The following is a 23,792-nucleotide window of genomic DNA, read 5'->3' as shown; positions in this document are numbered from 1 at the left end:
CAGTCTGTCTGCTCCATCTAACCCCTCAGCCATTCAATTCTGCTTTGTTCCCTGCTATTTGGTGGTGATCCTTCCTGAGGAAGTAGGGGTAGGGCCACAGAAGAAAGCTAAGCTCTCCCCGATATTTATCCGCAACGCTTCTGCTTCTCACAGAAATCCTTGTGGCTAAAATCCCCTTCGCCTGGACGTCAGCAAACAAGTCAATCAGCGGGGAGAGTCAAGAGCGCTCACGGATCCTTCCCTTGGGCCGTGCTCCAGCAGCTTTTTCTCAGACTCCCCTTCTCTCTCTTTCCCGTGACAGCGTTTTGCTATTTCCCACTACGTCCCTTCCCCTCGGTCATTATTTGCATAAAGGCAGCACCCAGAGCGCTGCACACACACTGCCATAAAGAGCTTCTAGTCTAAATGGACAAGAGGTGGGAGAGAAAACTGAGGTACGGAATTGCCTAAGGACACCCAGCAGTGACAGAGCTGGGACTGGAACCCAGTTCTCATACCCTACCCACTAGACCTGTCCCTTTCAGCTTGTGTCCGCCATAGAAGGCCAAGAATGGGTCTCCCCTGCCTCACCATGCAGATTTTATCTTCTGCTCCCCCTCACTGGGAGGAGCTTTGTGTCTCCATGGCTCCCGGCTGGGAGTACATCAGGGTTGGAAAAAATCCCTTGTTCCTTTGGCAGAAAATGTAACTTTTGCTCCATTGTAAAACCTCTTGGAAAGCAACAGGCCTAAGCCATGCCTGTGAGGGGGCTCGTATGTGCCAACCTCTTGATGATGATGCTGTGCCTCAGAACAAGGAGAGAGCGAGTTTGTCCTGGTCTAGTGGCTGGTTCCCATAAGTAGATAACAGTCTGCTAGAATGACTAGTTAGTGGAATTACTCCCTTAGCTCCGGCAGCCGAGATGTGTGTTTTCAGCGAGCAAGTCCTGGGTTTGATTTCTGATAATGACCCAAACTGGTTCCTTTGTGATGCCTGCTCCTTCCCCAGCCTTAGCAGCTGCTGAAGGTTAGGTTAATGGGTTCCAGAAACCTGTGAGCTTTTTGAGCCCAAGCTGTATTAAAGGTTGTTCAACACAAAGTCCTCGGCTCCGTCTCAGCCCAGTTTGCTTTGCAAAGACCTGACCTTCCCCCACCTCAAAGCTGTTCTATGAAACAGCATCTTGGGCTATAATTGCAGTTGGAGGTTTGGGGGGATGTTTCAGCTTCTAACGACGTCCCCAATGCCCTACGCTCGTGCCTCGGTGGAATTAAGCGGCATGGCAAGAGAAATGGCGACGTTCAGTCCCCGGGCTCAGTTTCCATTTTGTAAGACAGGCTGAGAGTCAGAACAGACACTTTGCCCGGGTGTGGCCCAGAGAAAGAGCGAGAACTCAGGACAACCCGGTTAGTTTCACCCTCCAGGCATGCGGGTTAGTGTCAGAGATCCTGGGTCAGCTCAGTGACCGTGAATTAACAGCGTCACCAACGCCAAGCAATCAATAAAAGCCCCAAACTGAGCCAGGCTGCAAAAAAGTCACGAGATTGGTTAAAAATCACAAGATTTTTGTTTGAAAATCTAGTTTGGCTTTGTTTTGGTTGATACTGGTTTGGGAGCTGTTGGTCACCCCAGCGTAATGTTTGGCAGTTTTCCCTCCACCATGTGGACCTGGCCCTAATTTTGATTTTAGCCAAAAGTGGAATCATGTGACTCCAGGCGGTGGGGCTTTAAGGCAATGACACACGTTAGCAACACTGCAGAAAAGCCAGAAGCATCATGCCTTTGTCACGACTGTTTCCAGCTCCCATTGTAGCTGCGTAGATCTTAGATGTATCCTTTTGACTCTTCCCAAATCCCAAACTGCATTTACACATGTAACTCCCTGGCATGTTGTCATAAACATACAGCTAAGGGTAGCATAAAATCCCTCCTTTACCTGTAAGGGGTTAAGAAACTCAAATAACCTGGTTGGCACCTGACCAAAAGGACCAATAAGAAAAGAAGATACTTTCAAATCTGGGAGGGGGGAGGTTTTGTTGGTGCGCTCTTCCTTGTGCTCTCTCAGGACAGAGAGAGGGACCAGGCAGGAAACAATCATCTCCTAAAACCTTACCTGAAATAAGCATCTAAGATTACAAAAATTGTAAGTAAAGCAAGGAAATGTGTTAGATTATTTTTTGGTTTTAGCTTGTGAATTTTCCCTATGCTAAGAGGGAGGTTTATTCCTGTTTTTGGAACTTTGAAGTTGAGCCTAGAGGGGAATCCTCTGTGTTTTAAATCTTTTATTACCCTGTAAAATTACCTTCCATCCTGATTTTACAGAGGTGCTTCTTTTACCTTTTTCTTTATAGTAAAGTTCTCCTTTTAAGAACCAGATTGATGTTAGTGTCCTAAAGATAAAGGGTCTGCTCTGCACTTTTATTAAAGGCAATTGGTTTGGATATTATTCTCAAGCCTCCCCAGGAAAGGGGGTGAAGGGGTTTGGGGGAATATTTGGGATAAACACGGACTCCAAGTGGCCCTTTTCCCTGGATGTTTGTCTAAATCCCTTGGTGGTGGCAGCAATACCGTCCAAGGACAAAGAAAGAATTTGTGCCTTGGGGAAGTTTTAACCTAAGCTCGTAGAAAGAAGCTTAGGGGGTCTTTCATGCGGGTCCCCACATCTGTACCCCAGAGTTCAGAGTGGGGAGGGAACCCTGACACATGTTGATGCAGTTCCACTGGGGCTCACAGATTGTGGCGTTTCGCTGGCACTCGTCAATGTCTGCAAGGAGAGAGAAAGCGCTAGGTCAGGCTGATCGAGGAACTGTACCTTGGACACTGGGGTGACGCTGCTGGGGGATAATCCAGGCGTCCAACATGCACCGTGCTCTGGGGAACGGGGCTGGTTAGAGCCAGGAGTTCAGTTACTGGGTCAGCGAATGGGAGCAAGTTGGCTATTGTCCAGAATGAGCCGCTCCAGCTGGGAAGGGAAAAGCAGCCCTGCCAGGACACGCGCCGGCTGCTTGCTAAAGCTTCCAAGCGGATCTGGCGATGCCCAGTGCCGCAATATCAGTGCAGACGGCAATGCCTGAATGAGCCGTCTGCCCCTGGAAGGGACAAATGGGGAGCTGCTTTGGAGGAAGGGGATAGAGAATAACATGAGGGCTAGTCTAATGCCTGGATATCAGTCAATGGGGTGACCTCCTCTGCAACCCATGAGCTGCCCTGGGCACCCCCTTGCACAGAGGACAGTGCAGAACCAGAGGGGTTCAGAGACAGGCAATGAGAATGATCAGGGGCCTGGAAAAACCCTCTATGGAGAGAGATTGAAAAGACTGGGACTGGCACCTTAGAGTGAACGTAAGAGGGGCCGTGTTAAGAGTCTATAAATGACTGACGGGGATAGAGAAGGGAGATGTGGAGCTTCTGTTCTCCCCATCTCGTAACACAAGAGCAAGGGCCAGTCAGGGAAGTTAGAAGAGGAGAAATTCGAAACTGAGCCAAGGAAAGGCTGTTTCATGCAATGTGCGATTAGCCTGTGGAACTCCCCACCACAGGAGTCACTGAGGCCAAGAAGTTAGCAAGATTCAAGGAACGACTGGACATTCATATGGATGATGAGAACAGCCAAAGTGATCATAGTTAAAGGGCACAAACGTTTGGGAAGAGAGAGAAAACCTCCTGCTGTGGGGCTTCAGCCCATCTGAGTATTAGAGACTACTAAGTGAGGGCAGATTATCCCCCGGCTGCCACTGCAGGGCTCTTCCACCGTCCTCTGCAGCATCTGGCTCTGGCCCGTTGGAGCCGGGATACCAGGCTAGATGGGCCCCAGCTCTGATCCCGTCTGTACTGTGCAAGTGCCAGCGTTACTTGTGTCTCAGCCTGGCCAGGGCCACGGTTTTGCCTCTTCAGAGGCTGAGCTGCTCCCGGGGCAGACTGAACCCTGTAAGAATCATAGAATCATAGAATATCAGGGTTGGAAGGGACCTCAGGAGGTCATCTAGTCCAACCCCCTGCTCAAAGCAGGACCAATCCCCAACTAAATCATCCCAGCCAGGGCTTTGTCAAGCCTGACCTTAAAAACCTCTAAGGAAGGAGATTCCACCACCTTCGCAGGTAACCCATTCCAGTGCTTCACCACCCTCCTAGTGAAAAAGTTTTTCCTAATATCCAACCTAAACCTCCCCCACTGCAGCTTGAGACCATTACTCCTTGTTTTGTCATCTGGTACCACTAAGACCAGTCTAGATCCATCTTCTTTGGAACCCCCTTTCAGGTAAATAAAAGCAGCTATCAAATCCCCCCTCATTCTTCTCTACTGCAGACTAAACAATCCCAGTTCCCTCAGCCTCTCCTCCTAAGTCATGTGCTGCACCCCCCTAATCATTTTTGTTGCCCTCCGCTGGACTCTGTCCAATTTTCCCACATCCTTCTTGTAGTGTGGGGCCCCAAACTGGACACAGTACTCCAGATGAGGACTAAGCAACGCCGAATATAGGGGAATGATCACGTCTCTCGATCTGCTGGCAATGTGCCTACTTACACAGTCCAAAATGCTGTTAGCCTTCTTGGCAACAAGGGCACACTGTTGACTCATATCCAGCTTCTCATCCACTTTAACCCCTAGGTCCTTTCCTGCAGAACTACTTCCTAGCCACTCGGTCCCTAGTCTGTAGCAGTGCATGGGATTCTTTCATGGACTCTGCACTTGTCCTTGTTGAACCTCATCAGATTTCTTTTGGCCCAATCCTATAGTTTGTGTAGGTCCCTCTGTATCCGATCCCTACCCCTATCCCTACCATCCAGCGTATCTACCAGAGTCCATGCGGGATGGGAACGGAGCTTCCTGGACCGAGGCTGAGTTGCCCAACAGTGCAGCTATTCCCTGCCCCCCAGGACCCATGGGGAGGATCGGGGGGGTGTCTGGGGCACACTGTGCTGTGGCTATTCTCTCCTCCCCAGGGCCCATAGGGGGCAGAGAGCACTGAGCTATTTCCATGGCCCAGACACGAGGCCCCTGCCCAGGCTCAGGAGAACACTAGCAGCCCAGATGCTGTGTGCTGGGGCAAGTGAGGGTCCCCTCCCCTCTCTGCAGCTGATCACTGCAGCACAAGGCATTTGCTCCGTGGGTCTGTTTATTTCCCATCCAAGCGCCGGACAGAGGGGTAAGCCTGGCCCCATGCTCTGCGGGAGCAGGCAAGGGTCATGTCTCATCACAGCTTCGCTGACGGCCTCTGGCCACTGCCAAAGTGAGCAGCAGCCCGGGTGCATCGCCAGGCCTAGAACGACCATTTGTGTGTCCGAGGGGGGGAGTCTTAGCAGGTGGGGAGCAAGGGAGAGCTCACCCTGGCAGGTGTTCTCACTCGTGTGTGTGAAGTTGGCTTTCCCAGAGCTGGACTTGTATCCATCAGTACAGGTGCAGTAGTAACTCCCAGCCATGTTGCTGCAGTTTGCGTGGGGTCCACAGTCTGATGGGCTCGGGCCCTGACACTCGTCAATATCTGCAGCACAAGAGGGGATGCTCTGTACAGGCCTGGCAGGGAGACGTTCCCCCTATCACCTCCCAGCCCCCGCACTGAACAGAGTGATAGGCTCCAGGCGACCGGTCCCCTAGTAGCTTAACAATCACAGACCCGATTCTCCTAACCATGGATGCAGGGGCCGAGGCCGGAGTGCCCAGCACTGCAGCTATTCCCTGCCTCCCAGGGACCATGGGAGAGGATCTGGACGTGTCAGGGGTACACTGTGCAGTGGCTATTCCCTGCCCCCCAGGACCCACAGGAAAATCGGGGGGCGTGGCTGGGGCACACTGTGCAGTGGCTTTTCCCTCCTCCCCAGGGCCCATAGGGGGCAGAGCGCACTGTGCTATTTCCATGGCCCAGACACGAGGCCCCTTCCCAGCTCAGGGGGGCACTAGCAGCTCAGATGCTGCGTGTGGGGCCAGCGAGGGGCCCCTCCCCTCTCCCCAGCGCATCTCTGCAGCATGAGGAGTTTGCTCCGTGGGTCTGTTTCTAACCCCGAGGGTTTATTCGCTGTCCAAGCGCCGGGCACAGGGGTGAGCCCGGCCCCAGGCTCTGCGGGAGCAGGCGAGGGTCACGTCTCATAACAGCCTCGCCGATGGCCTCGGGCCACTGCCAAAGACACAAGCAGCCCTAGTGCAGCATCAGGCCAGGAACGACCATTTCTGTGTGCGAGTTGGGGGGGGGTCTCAGCAGGTGGGGGACAGGGGAGAGCTCACCCTGGCAGGTGTTCTCACTCGCGTGCGTGAAGTTGGCTTTCCCAGAGTTGGGCTCGTAGCCATCGATGCAGGTGCAGTAGTAACTCCCAGCCATGTTGGTGCAGTTTGCGTGGGGTCCGCAGTTTACTCCAGCGAGCCCCAGACACTCGTCAATATCTGCAGCACAAGAGAGGATGCTCTGTACGGTCCTGGCAGGGAGACGTTCCCCATATCACCCCCCTCAGCCCCCGCACTGAACTAGGTAACGGGACCCAAGCGGCTGGGCCATTAGCAGCTTAACAGTGACAGGCCTGATTCCCAGCTGCGCTCAGGCGGCACTAGGCTGCTCTGGTAGCGGAACGGCCACTTGAGAATCCCCCACCCTGTAAAAAGGGGCCACCCCAACTGGTGTGAAGATGCTGTAGGCGTCCTGCACCCACCTTGCTCCTAGCCCTTGATGTAGGGGCCGAGGCTGGGCTGCCCAGCACTGCAGCTATTCCCTGCTCTCCAGGACCCACGGGGGAAGATTGGGGATGTGGCTGGGGCACAATGTGCTGTGGCTATTCTCTCCTCACCAGGGCCCGTAGGGGGCAGAGCGCACTGTGCTATTTCCATGGCCCAGACACGAGGCCCCTTCCCAGCTCAGGGGGACACTAGCACCTCAGATGCTGCGTGTGGGGCCAGCGAGGGTCCCCTCCCCTCTCCCCAGCGCATCTCTGCAGCACAAGGAGTTTGCTCCGTGGGTCTGTTTATTCCCCATCCAAGCGCCGGGCACAGGGGTGAGCCCGGCCCCATGCTCTGCGGGAGCAGGTGAGGGTCACATCTCATCACAGCCTCGCCGATGGCCTCAGACCACTGCCAAAGACACAAGCAGCCCCGGTGCAGCATCAGGCCAGGAACGACCATTTCTGTGTGCGAGTGGGGGGGGGTCTCAGCAGGTGGGGCCAGGGGAGAGCTCACCCTGGCAGGTGTTCTCACTCGCGTGTGTGAAGTTGACTTTCCCAGATCTGGACTCGTAGCCATCGATGCAGCTGCAGGAGTAATTCCCAGGCAAGTTGGTGCAGTTTGCGTGGGGTCCGCAGTGTTCAGGGCTCGGGCCCTGACACTCGTCAATATCTGCAACACAAGAGGGGATGCTCTGTACAGTCCGGCCAGGGAGACATACTCCATATCACCCAGCCCAGCCCCCGTACTGAGCTAGGTGATGGGACCAAGGAGACCGGGCCCCTGGCAGCTTAACAATCACAGGCCTGATTCTCAGCTGCGCTCAGGCGGCACTAGGCTGCTCTGGCAGTGGAACGGCCACTCGAGAATCCCCCACCCTGCAAAAGGGGCCACCCCAGCTGGTGGGGAGCTGCTGTCGGGGTCCTGCACCCGCCCTGCTCCCAGCCCCTGATGTAGGGGCCGAGGCCGGAGTGCCCAGCACTGCAGCTATTCCCTGCCCCCCAGGGCCCATGGGGGAGGATCGGGGGTGGGGCTGGGGCACACTGTGCTGTGGCTATTCTCTCCTCCCCAGGGCCCATAGGGGGCAGAGTGCACTGTGCTATTTCCATGGCCCAGACACGAGGTCCCTTCCCAGCTCAGGGGGGCACTAGCAGCCCAGATGCTGCGTGTGGGGCCAGCGAGGGTCTCCTCCCCTCTCCCCAGCGCATCACTGCAGCACAAGGAGTTTGCTGCGTGGGTCTGTTTATTCCCCATCCAAGCGCCGGGCACAGGGGTGAGCCCGGCCCCATGGTCTCCAGGAGCAGGCGAGGGTCACGTCTCATCACAGCCTCGCCGATGGCCTCAGGCCACTGCCAAAGCTGGCAGCAGCCCCGGTGCGGCTCCTTGCTGGGAATGAGTATGTGGGGTGCATGTCTCAGCTGGTGGGGGCCAGGGGAGAGCTCACCCTGGCAGGTGTTCTCCCTCGCGTGCGTGAAGTTGGCTTTCCCAGTGCTGAGATTGTAGCCATTGATGCAGCTGCAGGAGTAATTCCCAGGCACATTGGAGCAGTTTGCGTGGGGTCCGCAGTCTGCCGGGCTCGGGCCCTGACACTCGTCAATATCTGCAACACAAGAGGGGATGTTCTGTACAGTTCTGCCTGGGAGGCGTTCCTGTATCACCCACCCGCACTGAGCTGGGTGGTGGGAACCAGGCGACCAGGCCCCTGGGAGCTTAACAACCACAGGCCTGATTCTCAGCTTCGCTCAGGCAGCTCTGGCAGAGGAACGGCCACTCGAGAATATAATGTATTGAAAACTGTGTTAGCATCACAAGTTCAAACTTGACATCTGAATGGGCCTTTCCTGGACCTGCTTGCAGGCTAGGTGGCTCGAGTGACAAGCATGTGATCCGGGGTTTTCAGCCGTGTGTCTGCCAAACAGCTAGCCTAGAGCAAAGTGGGGTTAGTTGTGCCTGTCTGCCTTCAGGAGCAGCCTGCTTTGTCTCTCTCTGTTCGGGGTCCTCGTGTGCTGGGGTTCTGGATTCTAAGAATAACCCTGTGTTGAGCTGCAGCCTGCCAGTGAGAGGATGTGATGTTTGTATCTAACTGTGTGTGTGTGCCATGAACATAACAGAGGGAAGTGGAACTTCAGACCCCAGAACAGCCACTGTGGCCTCTATGGGCCAAGCCCCAATGGGGCCAAGATTTGGGGAGATTTAGGAGTCCATGTGTGAAGCTGAGTTGCCCAAGGGGTAGGAACACTGGGACTTGGCAGAAATCCCCCTCAGGTTCCAATCACAGAGGAACACATAGGCATTGCCAGCCTGGGTCAGCCCCAAGGCCCATCTACCCCGGTATCCCGTCTGCGACGGGTGCTACAGAGGAAGGTGTAAGAGTCCCACAGCAGCAGCCGGGGGATAATCTGCCCCCGTGAAGGTCTCCTCCTGGTCTCTAATAGTCGGAGTTCGGCTGAAGCCCTGAAGTGGGAGCTTTTCCCTCCCTCCCAGAATTATTGTCCATTAACTCCAGGCATTGTCGTTCCCCATAGAAACAACCAGTGCCTCTATAAAACTCAACACATTCATAGCCTCCATGCCGCGGTAGCAGTGAGTTCCAGAGGCTACTGCTGCCCCATGTGGAGGAGTATTTCCTTGTATCTGCTTTGAATTTGCCCCTTTTCAATTCAGTTCAGTCCAGACTGTCCCTTGCTCACTGGTCTTTCTAAAGCTCTTGATTTTCTAAGCGAATCTGATTTTTTTTAATGCCTGGGATTGTCGTCACGAGCTCAGCCATGCACTTGAGACCCACTGGAGCCGAGTTAAGTGCGTAGCTGGGCAGGGCTGGAGCTAAGCATGTGCTTTGCTGACTCGGGGGGCTCAGGGAGCACAGACAGGGACCAGCACAAAGCGATTTAGCAGCTGGCAGCTTCCAGCGTGCCCCAGTGGAGACACCAGCATGTGGGTATCCCCTGCCAGGGGACTGGCATTGGTGCATGCGCCAGCTTCACCAGCACAAAGGGGTCCCCGAATCACTGGACTGCGAGCCCAGAGAGACCTCTCGGTCTGTGTCCTGGGCAAACTCCCTGCCCTGGGGAGCGACGCGGAGCTGGCCGGCCCGTGTGTCCCTGCGCCATGCCGCTGGAAGCCAGGGTGTCTGAGGGAAGGCTGGGTTGGCAATGCCAGTCACAGCACATGCCCCCTCCCAGCGCTGCCCTGGGGGACCGACATGGAGCTGGAGCAGAGAGAGCCTGGAGCAGGGTCCTGGTACAAGCCAGAACCAAAATCAGCAAAAGTGACGCTCTGAGCAAAAGTCCGGCCCTGTGGGACACTGAGCCAGAAAGGGTTAAGCAACTTGCCGGCTAAATGACCCAAATTCTGCCTTTAAAGCCAGGGCCGGCTCCAGGCACCAGCCGAGCAAGCTGGTGCTTGGGGCAGCAGCTTGTAGGAGGCGGCATTCCGCCCAATCCTAGGGCGGCACGGCCGCTTTTTTTGTTGTTGTTCCGCTCCGGCTGCCCTGTAGGGGGCAGCGGCGTGGAAGACGGGAGCGCCCTGCAGCAAGCCCGGCAGGGCAGCCCGCATCCTTCCCTCCCAGCCGACCAGAGGGGTGCGGAGCCCTCCCGGCAGGGGGCACGGCGGGAGGGGCCGCGTGGCAGTGCTCCGCTGAAGCCCTGGCTGCCCCCCTTCTCTCTTTCCCCCCGCTCCCTCCCCGTCTCCCCGCTAGCCGGGGCACATCTGCAGGGCAGGGAGTCCGCCTGCACTCGCACTCCGACCGCGCCGCAGGTTTTTTTTTTGCTTTGCTGTTCTGGCCGCCGCGGTTTTTTTTTTTTTTTTTTTTGCTTGGGGTGGCCAGAAAGCCAGAGCCGTCCCTGTTTAAAGCCATACTAGAAAAGGAGCCGGGAGCTGTGTTTCTGGATTCTGGGTAAGCAGCATGGTATCAGAGCAGCTCTTTTGTTGTTGGTTTGGTGAATCGAAGTTTCAGAACTAACCAGCCGTTTGGGGGATTGTCGGCCCCACTCTGCAATTTGCTCTGATGGAGCAATCTCAGTGTGGCCCCCCCCAGGCACCAACAGTCACATCCTGTCACAAAGCAGAGGGTTGTCTGCAAGTTCACCGTCTGGTGCACGAACTCGGCACCGATATTGCCGGCATTGCTAAAACACAGTGACTGTGTAACCACATCCCAGCACGAGATTCCCCTGCCTAGCGCACGATAAGATGGTTTGACGGATGGGGAATGTTTTGTCTGAAGCATCAGGAGTAAAGTACAAAGCCAGGGGGTGAATAAGGGATGTTTTGTCTGAAGCAGCAGGAGAAAGGCACAAGGGGGGTAACAAGCATGTTGTGAAACACGCAAGCTGGTACGTAGGTTGTTTATCCCGGATGGTTTGTCTCAGTCTGTAACTGTCGGGGTCTATTGTCAGAGGCAGACATGTGGCAGTGTCTGTGTGGCATCTATGGGGACTGGCACCGGGCTTCATTGGAGATAAACCCAGCCGAGCGCCTTCGCCACTGATCCGACTCTGTGGGCTGTCTGGGCACTGCGATGGAGGTCTGCCGGGCTGGCGACCCGCCCACAGCCGGGACAACACATGGAGCCGATGAACGCCAACCCCATGTCCCCGCACCAGACTGCTGGAACTGGGGGTGCCTCAGGGAAGCCTGGGGCTGGGCTGGCAATGCCAGTCACAGCACATGCCCCCTCATAGTACTGCCCACGCAGGGAGCTTGGGGCAGACGGAGGGTCCCTCAAACTAGCAGCTGCGCCCCCTAGAGGCCAGAGGAAAGCATGGCTGCCTGCCCCCAGCAGAAGCTCAAGCAATAGGGGACTGGGGGCGAATTCAGGAACACTTTAGCCCAATTCCCAGAGTCATTCCCGGGGCCCCTTCCCAGGCTCAGTGGGGCACTAGCAGCTCAGATGCTGCGTGTGGGGCCAGCGAGGGGCCCCTCCCCTCTCCCCAGTGCATCTCTGCAGCACGAGGAGTTTGCTCCGTGGGTCTGTTTCTAACCCCGAGGGTTTATTCGCTGTCCAAGCGCCGGGCACAGGGGTGAGGGAGGATCACGTCTCATCACAGCCTCGCTGACGGCCTCGGGCCACTGCCAAAGCCAGCAGCAGCCGCGGTGCAGCGCCAGGCCTGGAACGAGCATTTGTGTGTGCGAGGGGGGATCTCAGCAGGTGGGGGGCAGGGGAGAGCTCACCCTGGCAGGTGTTCTCACTCGCGTTCCTGAAGTTGGCTTTCCCAGAGCTGGGCTCGTAGCCATCGATGCAGGTGCAGTAGTAACTCCCAGGCGCGTTGTTGCAGTTTGTGTAGCGTCCACAGTCTGGCAGGCTCGGCCCCAGACACTCGTTAATATCTGTAATGCAAGAGGGGACGCTCTGTACAGTCCTGGCAGGAAGACGTTCCCCGTATCATGCCCCCCACCCCCCAACCCCCCGCACTGAGCTGGGTGACGGGACCCAGGCGACCGGGGCCCTGAGCTGTTAGTGATTAAGGCCCTGAGCCTCAGTTACCCATTTCTGCTGCTGGAATGTCGTAAACAGCCCCCCGAGCCTCCTGTCCCAGGTACGGGGGGGTTCAGCCCCCAAAACACCCAGATCCCCCATGTGAGGGGGGGGTGGGGAGACGTCCCCCTGGGGCTCCAGGCTCCCTGTGTGTTGGGGGGATGACAAGCTGCCTTTCCTCTGCCCCCTCCCTCTTTGGATCCCTGTGGGGTGGAGGGGGGAAGTATAGCCAGGGCTGCCCCATTCTGCTCCTCTGGGCACCCAGGGGCTGATTAGGACCCAGGCTGGGATTCAGACGGGTCAGTGTGATGGGCCCCCCCACCCTGTGCCCAATCCACAGAGCCCAACGCTCCTGGCTCCTGCTGCAGCCGCTCCTGCCGCTCACTCTGGAGCCCCCTGGTTCGATCCCCAGGAGGGCGGCCCTCACCCGTGCTGCTGCCCCCCTCATTCCCCAGCCGGGCTGAGCACCCCCAACAGGCCCTGGAGTCAGTGGAGTTGGCTGCTCTGGCCCTTAATTCCCTGCTCTGTCCCAGCCCTTCCCCCCCAGGCCAACGTGGGACCCCCCGTTACCATCACAGGTTTCCGTTGGGTCGGTGAAGAAGCGATTCCCATGTGGCTGGTATCCATCCAGGCAGGTGCAGTGGGTGTTGTTCACACACGTGGCGTTTGCTGGGCATAGCACATGGCTGTTGCAGTCCTCAGTGGTACCTGCAGGGGCGGGAACAGCTGGGCAGGGTCAGCCAGTGCAGAGCGGCTCCCTTCCTCCCCCCCCCCCCCCCACACACACAGTGGGATCGACTCCTTTCACACGCCCCATTCACTGATTCTCGTCCTTGGGCGCCTGGCAAACAGCTCCGACGCCATCCACCGCCTGGCAACAAGCTGCCCTCGGCTGCACACAAGGTCTTGGCTCCCTGGGGAGCCCCCAACACAGACAGGCAGAGCTGCCGGAGCCGGGCGTCGGTTCAAATGAAATGTTTTCGATCTCAATCAATTTTTCTCCTTTTTGTTGCTGTCGTCATTACTCTGATTAGTGTCAATTTCAAACCAAAAACTCCCTTCGAACCAGAAACGGGATTTTTTCGTTTTATAAATTATTTCATCCCCCCCCCTTGGGATTTGCAGCAGAGCTGGGCTCAGGGTACAGAGTCCAGATCCCAAACGCCCCCCACTTCTCCTCTCCCCTGCACGCACCCACCGTACTCTATAAACCCACCCCAAGATGCCCACGCCAAGGGGCTGCTCCCGGCTCGCCAGACCCTGACTCTGCTCTCCTCCCACCAGGGAAAGGGACTGGAGGGGGCGGAGGCCAGCGACCCCAGGCAGCCGGGAGCGCTGGGGAAGGTTAGCCAGGAGGAGTCAGACTTACCTTGTACGCCATGATTCTGGGCCACGGTGCCCCCCAGGCACAGGGCGATGCAGAGCCCTGGAAGGCAGAGACAGGGTAAGGCACCATGGGCAGATGATAACCGCCACTCAGCTGCACCCACCCCCAGCCGCCCCAGTCCTGCCAGTCCTGGGCCAATGGGCCAGTCAGTGCCCTGATGATGGTGGAATTAAAAATGCAGAAACCTGGTGCTCTGGGAAACCAGCCCCAGCTGGGATCCCTGTTAATATTTTAAACTGATTCCAGTTGGGAACTGGATGTTTGGCCAGAACAACTGGGTCTTTTATTGTGTGTATTAGCAACAAAGCCCAGGAGCCCCCGTTGTCAATGCCAGATTTACACTTTGGGCACCCCTAGGCACAGGGGCTCAGCAGTTGTCCCCCCGTCCAGCTTGGAGCTCTGGGGATCCCACTGCCTGGAGGCAGCGGGGAGCGGCAGTGTACCCCGGAAGCTCTTAACCACCATGGGTTGTGGGGTAAACCCACCACTTTTAACTTTTAGGTGCCCTGCTGCCCAGCACCCCACTGCCCAGTGTCCCCCACCCCCTCTGCCCAGAGCTGCCCCATGAACTCCCGCAAAGACCCACTCTCTCAAGCCCTGCCCCATGGCCCAACCTCACTGGCCCCCCGGGAGGTGACGCTGTCTGCCGAGCGGAGCGAGGAGCGCTCCAGCAGCAGGGCTCTGTGGGGCCGTCTCCCCTTCAGTCAGCCATGCGCCCTGCAGGAACCTGAGAGTGGCAAAATTTTTAGGTGCCCCATAGAATGCCGGTGTCCGTAGGCATGTGCGTAATTGGAAATCCAGTCCTGCCCATTGTGCTAGTGGCACCCAGAGCCCACCAAGATCAGGGCCCCCATTGTGCCAGGTGCTGCACAGAGCCGACTGAGATCAGGGCCTTGTCATGCCGGGTGCTGCCCAGAGCCAACTGAGATCAGGGCCACATCACGCTCGGTGCTGCACAGACACACAGTGAGCCAGTCTGTGACCCAAAAGGCTCATGGCAATAGGCAAAGGGAGGAGCATTCTCTCCACTTTACAAATGGGGAAACTGAGGCACAGGGAGGGGTAATGACTTACCAAGGTCAGCCAGTGTGTCTATGCAATGACAACAGAAAAAGACAACACAGGCTGCTTTTGATGTGATTTTCACTCAGGTATCAGCCCAGAGGCATTACACCAGTGCGAAGAACCAGATGATAAAGGACCCATGGGCCGAGTGCCCGAAGTGATGTGAAAAGGAGAAGCACAGCGGGCTGTGGAACCCCATTCTGCTTTCCTCATCAGGGAGCTAGAAAGGGGGCGCTTCTTTGAAATTCAGCTCCGGTCGATCTCCCCCGGGGAGACTCTATGGAGGACGAGGGAGCTGGGGAGATGACAGCATCACAGTTCCCCTGGGAGCGAAGGCCGAGCCATTAATTCAGAGATACTAAGGCCAGGAAGGGAGCAGTCTGATCCGGCCTCTCGCACTGCATGGGCTAAAGAATGACTGAGGGATTAGTGCATCCAGCCCATAGCTGGGGATGGAGCTAGTGCAGAGCTCGAGAGAGGACAGCCCGTCTGTTCGACTCCACGTGATGGAAACTGCTGTTGTGTGTTCACACTGTCAGCTGCCTGCGCAATAGCGTGTTCATACTTGTGGCACTTGCAGCGGTATTCGGAGTGGTGCACTCTGGGCAGGTATCCCACAGAGCACCTCTTTTTCTTATGCCGCTAAGAGTTGTGGGAAGGTGGAGGGGGTCATGGGGCATCCTGGATTCTGTCCCAGTACCCCATGATGGATTGCTTCACATCCCAGCAATCCCTGTGCTTTCGTCCGCATTTGGCGCCATCTTTCAATGGTTTGTGTTTTGTGCACCCTGCTTCTTCGGGCTGCAGGAATGGATCCTGAACTGTTGACCAGTATGCTGCTCGCTCTGACCACACGTCACAAGTGGCAGTGGAGTTATTCCTTAAACTACAAAGGCAAGAGGAGTGCGACATTGATCTCGCCACGCGGAGTAGCTACGATACGAGATTGCTTCTGGCATTCACGGAGGTGCTGACTACAGTGGAATGCCACTTTGGGGCTCAGGAAACAAGCACTGAATGTTGGGATCATATCATGATGCACATCTGGGATGATGAGCAGTGACTGCAGAACTTTCAGATGAGGAAAGCCAGAGTCATGGGACTGTGTGATGAGCTCACTTCAGCCCTGCGGCGCAAGGAACAAGAATGAAACCTGCCCTTCCATTGGAGAAGCATGTGGTGATTGCACTGTGGAAGCTCGCTACTCCAGACTGCTACCGTTCGGTCGCTAACCAGTTCGGAGTGGGAAAGTCGACCGCTGGACTCGTGTTGATGGAAGTCGGCAGGGCCATTAATTGCATCCTGCTCCAAAAGACCATGACTCTGGGCAACGTGCATGACATTGTGGATGGCTTTGCACAAATGGGCTTCCCTAACTATGGAGGGGCGATAGACGGCACGCACATTCCAATTCTGGCACCGGACTACCTAGCCACTGAGTACATTAATCACAAGGGGTATTTCTCAATGGTTCTCCAGGTGCTTGTGGATCACCATGGGCATTTCACAGACACAGGCTGGTCTGGAAAGGTGCATGACACACGCATCTTTCGGAACACTGGCCTGTTCACGAAGCTGCAAGCAGGGACTTTCTTACCAGACCAGAAGATCACCATAGGGGAAGTTGCAATGCCCATTGTGATCCTGGGAGACCCTACCTACCCCTTAATGCTGTGGCTTATGAAGACATACACAGGGCAACTTGACAGCAGCAAGGAGTGGTTCAACAACAGGCTAAGCAAGTGTAGAATTCCTTTTGGCCATTTAAAAGCCCGCTGGTGCTGCCTCTATAGGAAGCTGGACCTGCCCCATGACAATATTCCTATGCTTATAGCCACACGCTGTATGTTCCGTAATATTTGTGAAGGGAAGGGTGAAAGCTTCACTTAGGGATGGATAGCAGAGGCTCAGTGCCTGGAGGCTTCGCTTGAACAGCCAGAGACCAGGGCTATTAGAGGGGCGCAACGTGGAGCCATAAGGCTCAGGGATGCCTTGAGGCAGCAATTTGAAGCTGAAAACCGCTAATATTTGTTGTTATGCTCAGGAGTGCAGTGCTTGTAATGCTAGGAGGCGACTGGTGCAGACGATGCAATATGTGGGTTTAACATAATTCTATGTTGCTTTGCAGGGCTCTTTTTGCTTTCAATTAATAGAATAAAGATTGCTTTCAAACCAACACAATTTTTTTATTTAAAAAAACAACAACAACCAGAGGAGAGAGTCAAACAAAGAACATCAGCAGTGATGGGGGTGGGGGAAGGGAGGGTCCCAGGAGGAGGAGGGGTCCTGGGAGGACTAAAGATTTGTTCATGTCCAGGAATCAAATCTAACCTTCAACTTGGAGTACCATGCAGCGGGTGCTGTACTTCAGCAGGGCCAAACTGCAGAGGGATGGGTGCTGAGTGCAGGGCATAGTGAGAGTCCCCAGTGCTGGACTGTGAGGGGGGAGGAGTGGAATGCCGCAGGTATAGACTGGAGCCAAGAGGTTGATAAGAGTGTATCAGCAGCAGAGTGCATCATAACATCACAGAGAAAGTCCTCCTTAGTGCTTCTTAGCTGCTTTCTAATTCTGCACAGCTGATCAGCTGCTGACAACAAAGAGGGAGGCTGGGGTCCCAAGGTCATCTCTGTGAAGTTTAAACGCAACGTTTTACAGAAGCAGGATTGTTTGCAACACAGAGAGCACTGATTCAGTGCTTTAAAACACAGCCAGTACTCACACACCTGGCACTAACTGGCTGACCCCAGGCAAGCTCACGTGAGCCACAAGACCCCCAAAATGGTGACTAGCCACAGAGGCAGGGTAAATCACTCTTCTCGGACCCTGTTGTACACTGGGCACGTGGCTCTTGGGGAGAGCCAGCACGGGGGCGGGGGGCTGATAATCATTCCTGTCCCCACACTTTCCACAGGATGTGATCATTATGGAAGATATCTCGCTGCTGAGGGTCAGCAGGGAATCAAGGGAGGGTCTTCTCCAAGACTGCAGCTTTTGCCCTGGCCCCTATGCAGCTCGCCTGTGTGCAACAATGGTCCCCCCACCACCATGACAGCACAAGGGCGTGGGAAAGTTACCGTTAATGGGGCAAGAAACAAAGCAGCTCTGCCGAAGAACCTGTGGCAGCGGATTGCCCAGTCTCTCCACGAGAGTTTCCTGGAGATCTCTGAGGGAGATTCCCATGAAGTGAGGGCGTCAATCAACAGCCTGTTCCGCCACTCAGACTAGGCATGCAGTGGGAGATAAGCCTGTTTCTGCAACCCTCCTTTCCCCAAGAACTCACTTCAGCGATTCCCAAAATCAAATCAACTTACCGGGGCCTCCTCTCCTGTTTGCGCTTTGCCAGCATCAGACTCCTATGACTGGCTAGCCTCTTCCTGGGTAGAAAAGAGCTCCTGGCTGTATGCATCTCTGACCTCTGAGTCATCCTCTGCCTCTGGCTCCCACTCCGCCTCCACATCTTCATCCAAGATTTCCTCCTCCTGGCTCAGTCCACTTTCTGATGCCATGTGAGCCACCAAAGTGTCCACAGTGGTCTTTGCAGTGGAGGTGGGGTCGCCGTCGAGTATCGCGTCCAACTCTTTGTAGAACCAGCAGCTCGTGGGGGCAGCACCAGAGCAGCGGTTTGTCTCCTCCACCTTGTGGTAGGCGTTCTGCAGCTCCTTCACTTTGACCCTGCACCATAATGTGTCCTGGTCATGGCCCCTTTCTGTCATGCATCATGAAATCTGTCCGTAGATGTCATAATTCCTATGGATGGAGCGCAGCTGGGACTGGACTGCCTCCTCTCCCCAAATATTTATGAGGGCCAGAAGCTCGGCATTGCTCCAAGCGGGAGATCGCCTGGTGCATGGAGCAGGCATGGCCACCTGAAAAGATGCGCTGAGACCACTGCACGCGTCACAAACCAGACAGGGACTTTCAAAATTCCAAAGGAATTTATGGGGTGGGGATGACGGTTGGTCACCTGAGGGCAGGGCAGTAGAGTTCAAACCAATGATCAGAGAGGCGAGAACAGGCATTGTGGGACACCTCCTGGAGGCCAATCACAGCACTGTAATCAACCAGGGTGTCTACGCTGGCACTGTGGTGCTGTACCCCAGGCAAGAGAAGCTGTGGAGCCGATGCTCATGGCAGGGGCAGCGCACGGAGCCCACCTGTCCTTCCCTCCCCCTAGGAGCTGAAGGGACACCTCCAGCCAGCCCTGCCAACCCTCCCCCGCCAGCACCAGCAGGGGTCCTGGGCCATGTGACGCCACCACCCCCAGCACCTGCGACAGCCCTCCCGGCTGTCTCCCCTGGGCCCGTGGTGCCCCCAAGGCCGCCTTTCCCCCAGCACCCACAGCACCCTCCTGGCCACCCCCTAGAGCACTCATGGTCCCTCAGCCCAAGTGTTAGTTAAGGGTATATAGTACAAGTCATGGACAGGTCACGGGCCGTGAATTTTTGTGTACTGCCCTTGACCTATCTATGACTTTTACTAAAAATACCTGTGACTAAAACCTAGCCTTAGTAACAGCATATTACAGGAACAAAGGTTCAATACAACTCCAATTTCCGGGAACCCGTCTCCTGCAGCAGTGCTGAATTCACCTTACAAAGAAGGCTTGTGTCCAAAGTCACACCCCTAAAACTGTCCTTTTTATACCCAACCTGTACACAAGGAAAGAGGTACTGTATGTATCCTCTGAGGCTAACCTACCTTCTTTCTACCTTGTTTTTCTGGTACTATACTGTACCCCTGTGATGTTCTGTAGCTCGGGGGAACACCCAGCACCCCCATGTTCATCCTTATAATATGATGGTGTGGTATCCAGTGCACAGTTTGTCATGTCGGGTGTCTTCGGAAGGCTCATGATGTACTGAGCATTGTTGTTATTCTAATGTTATAGTAATGTTATATGTTGTAATTTCATGTATATAGTTATGAGGCTGAAAATGTGTCCTCATGGCTTAAAGCAAGCCCAGGCAAAAAGTCTCCAGAAGTGGAGGGGTAGTTCACACCTCATCAGGGCATGTATGGGACAAACGCAGCCCAGCCTCACAGGAACAAAGGACACTGGCCTAGGCAGAAATAAAGGATCTGTTGGACTCTAGAGTGAGTCACCCCCCTTTCTTTGGTCAGTTTGGGACTGCAATGAGTTAATGCTCACCTGACTCTGAAGAGGGCGGGGGGGCAAAGCCAAGACGGAAGAAAGAACATGATAAAAAGGAGAGTTTTTTGCCATGTGCTGATCCTGACAGTTTTCCTGGCTAATGCAAGGTGTTATTGGATACTTAGCATAGGTGAATAAGACTCTAGGAAGACACAGGCCACCATTCCAGGCCATGTAACTGCTAGAAGTGTATATAAAATATAATGTTATATGCATTAAGCACATATTATCCATATTAATATATGTAATGTGAATCATACCTATTGATCATGTGATATATTATATTAGACCGGCATATATTGCTGAACACTTCAGAAATAGATGTAACCCCCACCTAAACAATTCAGCTAGTCCTAATGACCAAGATCCAATGACCCCACCCCTCATTACAGTGCCAATAACCCCTTTGAGAGCTGCCAAGCCTGGGTCAGCTTCATGGCAGAGACACATTCTGTGTGGGATTCCCATGATGGGCACAAACGTGGCACATACAGCATTATGTTCTGCCAGCCTGGGAACTTCACAGTTGACACTTGAGTGCTCCCTGGTGGTAGAGGGGGGAACAGGACAAGGAGGAGAAATACTTGAGAGAAATAAAAACTAAATACGTATTTTAATGTTATACACAGAAATGAGCAACAGAGAAAGAGAGAGAGAGAGAGAGAGAGAGAGAGAGATGTCTACTAGTCCCATCTATGGACCAAATTTTTCTTATTTACCCCACTGTGATTCTGGTGTAAATCCAATGAAGTCAATTCTTTAATTAGGAACTATTATTACTGTAGTAATATTTCGGAACCCCAGCTTTGTATCCCTACAGAAAGCTGGCTCAACCAGCTACCTGGAAATTCCCCTGGTGTAATGGCTGTATGTTACAACCCCCAGGCACAGTGGGCATTCCCAGAGGTGAGGGGTATGGCCAATGTACTCCTCCACTCTGGCTATTGCCAGCTGCTGGACTGGTCCCTTGGGGCTACGGACAGTTGAGGATGAATCAGGGAAGGCTTTGGGCTGCTCTGCTTCCAGGGACCAGACTGATCCGCAGTTATCCCCTGGGATTCAGTAGCTGTGAAAGAGGTGGAAAGCCATCTGGGACCCCTCCACGCTCTGGTCTCATAGTGAGCCCATCTCAGCCAGCCCAGGAATCTGGCCCAGTAAACCTAAGGGCATTTCTGTGAGTCTGGAGGGAGTCTCAGTTGGTGCAACGTGAGCATTGGAGGGAGCAGAGGAAATTGCACGTGACACCAATGTAGCGTGGGCCTAGGTGTAAATTCTAGCTCAAAGAGACATACCCGGGCTTGCTCTGACCCAGCTGGCATGCTAAAAGTAGAAGCGTGGCTGCATTTGGGCAAGTAACAGGAGAGGCTACCTGCCTCAACAACGATCCCATCCAAGACCACAGGTACGCACTCAGGATGGCCAACCCCTCCTCCCCCATGGCAACACTTCTGTTTCTAGCTAGATGAGAGCTAACGCGACTATATCTTCTCGAGCTGGAACATTCACCTTCCAGCCCCAGTGCAGACAGACCCATGGGTCCCTCTGGACTCTCCTTACCCCACCTGAGTTCAGCCCATGGACTTGGTTCCACTCACCCAATGGATACACGTCTCCTCGGGTTCCCGTGGTGGCTCAGACGCTATCAGGGCAGGTCGAGTTCTGAGGATTCTGAGCTTTGCAGCCTCCTTATCTTGGAGAAATGAGACAGGAAGCCAAGTCGACTCATGTTCTGTTGCATTATATCATATCAACCAACAGTACTGCACACAGAGAAGCACCCCTTTCTTAGCATGCCCTGCTCTCCTTCCTTCTGCCCTACCACTTCTCCCAGCCCCATACGCATTTACTTTGCTGAGTACCTATGGGGGAAACTGACCACAGGGCAGAGGGCCTAGCATCACTTCACAGAATCACAGAAATGTGGAGTTGAAGGGACCTCAGGAGGTCAAACAATCCATCCCCATGCGCTGAGGCAGGTCCAAGTGCACCTAGACCATCCCTGGCAGTTGTTTTTCCAACCTGTCCTTAAAACCCCCAATAACAGGGATTCCACAGCCTCCCTAGGTCACCTGTTCCTGTGCTGAACTGTCCTTAGAGTTAGAAAGTTTTTATTAATATCTAACCTAAATCTCCCTTCCTGCTAACTAAGCCCATTCCATATTGTCCTATCCTTGTGGACATGGTCACCAATTAATCACAGTCCTCTTTATAACAACCTTTTACATATTTGCAGATTGTTATGTCCCCTCTCAGCCATCTCTTGTCTGGACAAAACCAGACCCAATTCTTTCAACCTTTCCTCACAGGTCATGTTTTCTAAACCTCTGATCTTTTCTGTTGGTCTCCTCTGGACCCTGTAAAATTTGTCTTCATCCTTCTTGAAGTGCAGCACCCAAACCTGGACACAGCTCTCCCGCTCTGAGTAGAGGAGAACAGTCACCTCCCATCTCTGACCCACCCCACTCCTGTTAATACATCCCAGAATGACATTTTCCTTTTTTCAAGAGCAACACATTGCAGACTCACATTCCATTTGTGGTCCATCAGAAACCTCACACCCTTTTCTGCAGTGCTGCTGCCAAAACAGTGAGTCCCCATCCCTCCCCTGTGAGTAAGAACTTCCACCTATCTTTGCATCCTCCTTGTGGTAGTTTCATCTAGTCCATATTTCCTTAGTTTGAGTAGGAAAATGTCATGTGGGACTCTGTCGAAAGACTCACTAAATTCAAGATACATCACGTCCACCTCTTCCCCACATCCACTAGACTGGGTACCCAATCAAAGAAGGAAATTATGTTTGTTTCTCATGACTTGTTTTTGACAAATCCATGTTGGTTATTACTTATCACCTATTATCCTCTAGGTTTTAATAAGTTGGTAGTTTAATCATTTGTTCCAGTATCTTTCTGGGTATTGAAGTTAGGCTGTGTGGTCTATACTTCCCTAAGAGTTCCTTTTTACCTTTTTTTGAAGTTTGCCCTTGTTACGAACCTCATCCATCCTCCATGAGTTCTGGAAGATAATTGTTAATGCTTCAGAGATTGCTTCAGCTAGTTTCTTACATACTCTAGGGTGAATTTCATCAGGCCCTGTCGAGTTGCTGAGATCTAACTTAGCTAAATATTCTTCATCTGTTAACTTTTCTGTTATTTCCATATTCTGGCCAGTGTTCCTTCCTTCTCGTTAAAATTAACTGATGTGAAGTATCTGGTGACAACTAACTTTTTTAATCCTGCATTCAGTAAAACTTGAGAGGTGCCCATACTGAGTGGTTGGTTGCTAACATAATGGCCAGAGATGTCAGTGTCCTGGGGTTGTTCATGAGTCTTGCTGTAAGTAGTCATCTAAGGTGGTGCAGCTGTAATGCCGAAGTCACTTTCTGAGCAGTCGCTCTTCTTAACAAAAACCAAACAGAAGAACAGATCGTCATCCAGATCACAGTGTGGCTCCTTGTGTGTGAGATGCTGTTGTCCAAGTCTCAGCTGTGATCATAGCTCTTGTCTGCAGCTGTCATCTTGGAGATGCAGACAGAACATCAGTCCTGTTCCAGGTGGTGCCGTAGTAACAGGGTTAACACAGGAAGAAGATGAAAGAGGCAACTAATGACTATCCATGCTTGACGTTGTTAGAGAGTTAGAGAGCGGGACGTGGGTGTTGGGTCTACTGGTCAGAGCAGGATCTGGCAGCCAAGAACAGGTTACCTGGAGATTGGTTCTGCTGCAGGCCCTTATTCCTGACAGATGGTCCTTGTCGATGGTCGCATATGGCCATGTCTTCAACAGAGTGACTCCTCAGGACTTGGGGCTCTCTAGTCCTCCTATCCAGGTGTCCATAAGCTCAAGGTGAATAGAGGAAAAGAAATATACTCAAGCTCCGCCTCCTATGATCACTCTCATGTGTGGGTCTTACCACATCCCTTTTCCTTGTGGCCCCCTCCTAGAGGAACAGCTCTGGTCCAATCAAAAACATGCTTCTTCCAAATAGATCAACCTTCCACTGAGAAAAAACACTGCACACACATGTGGGTTTTACCCATATAAAGTCAGTTTCTGCTCAGTGAATTCCCCTTTGTCAGGTGTTTCCTGATCGTTA

The 23,792-nt window shown here is 53.9% G+C and overlaps 1 protein-coding gene across 1 annotated transcript in view; it reads right to left on the bottom strand.

Moving 5' to 3' along the window:
- The window catches only part of LOC135891945 (adhesion G protein-coupled receptor E3-like), a 47,189-nt gene extending 23,718 nt beyond the window's left edge, over positions 1-23,471 (bottom strand). Inside the window, 8 exon segments of the mRNA XM_065419631.1 lie at positions 5,304-5,459; positions 6,197-6,289; positions 8,157-8,219; positions 11,792-11,947; positions 12,666-12,803; positions 13,465-13,521; positions 21,296-21,331; positions 23,402-23,471. Of these exon segments, the coding sequence (XP_065275703.1) occupies positions 5,304-5,459; positions 6,197-6,289; positions 8,157-8,219; positions 11,792-11,947; positions 12,666-12,803; positions 13,465-13,521; positions 21,296-21,331; positions 23,402-23,471 (769 nt within the window).
- Positions 23,472-23,792: the final 321 nt, after the last annotated feature.

This window comes from Emys orbicularis, chromosome 19 (assembly GCF_028017835.1).
Source record: "Emys orbicularis isolate rEmyOrb1 chromosome 19, rEmyOrb1.hap1, whole genome shotgun sequence".
Taxonomy (NCBI): domain Eukaryota; kingdom Metazoa; phylum Chordata; order Testudines; family Emydidae; genus Emys; species Emys orbicularis.
This window is presented reverse-complemented; position numbering and strand designations above follow the sequence as displayed.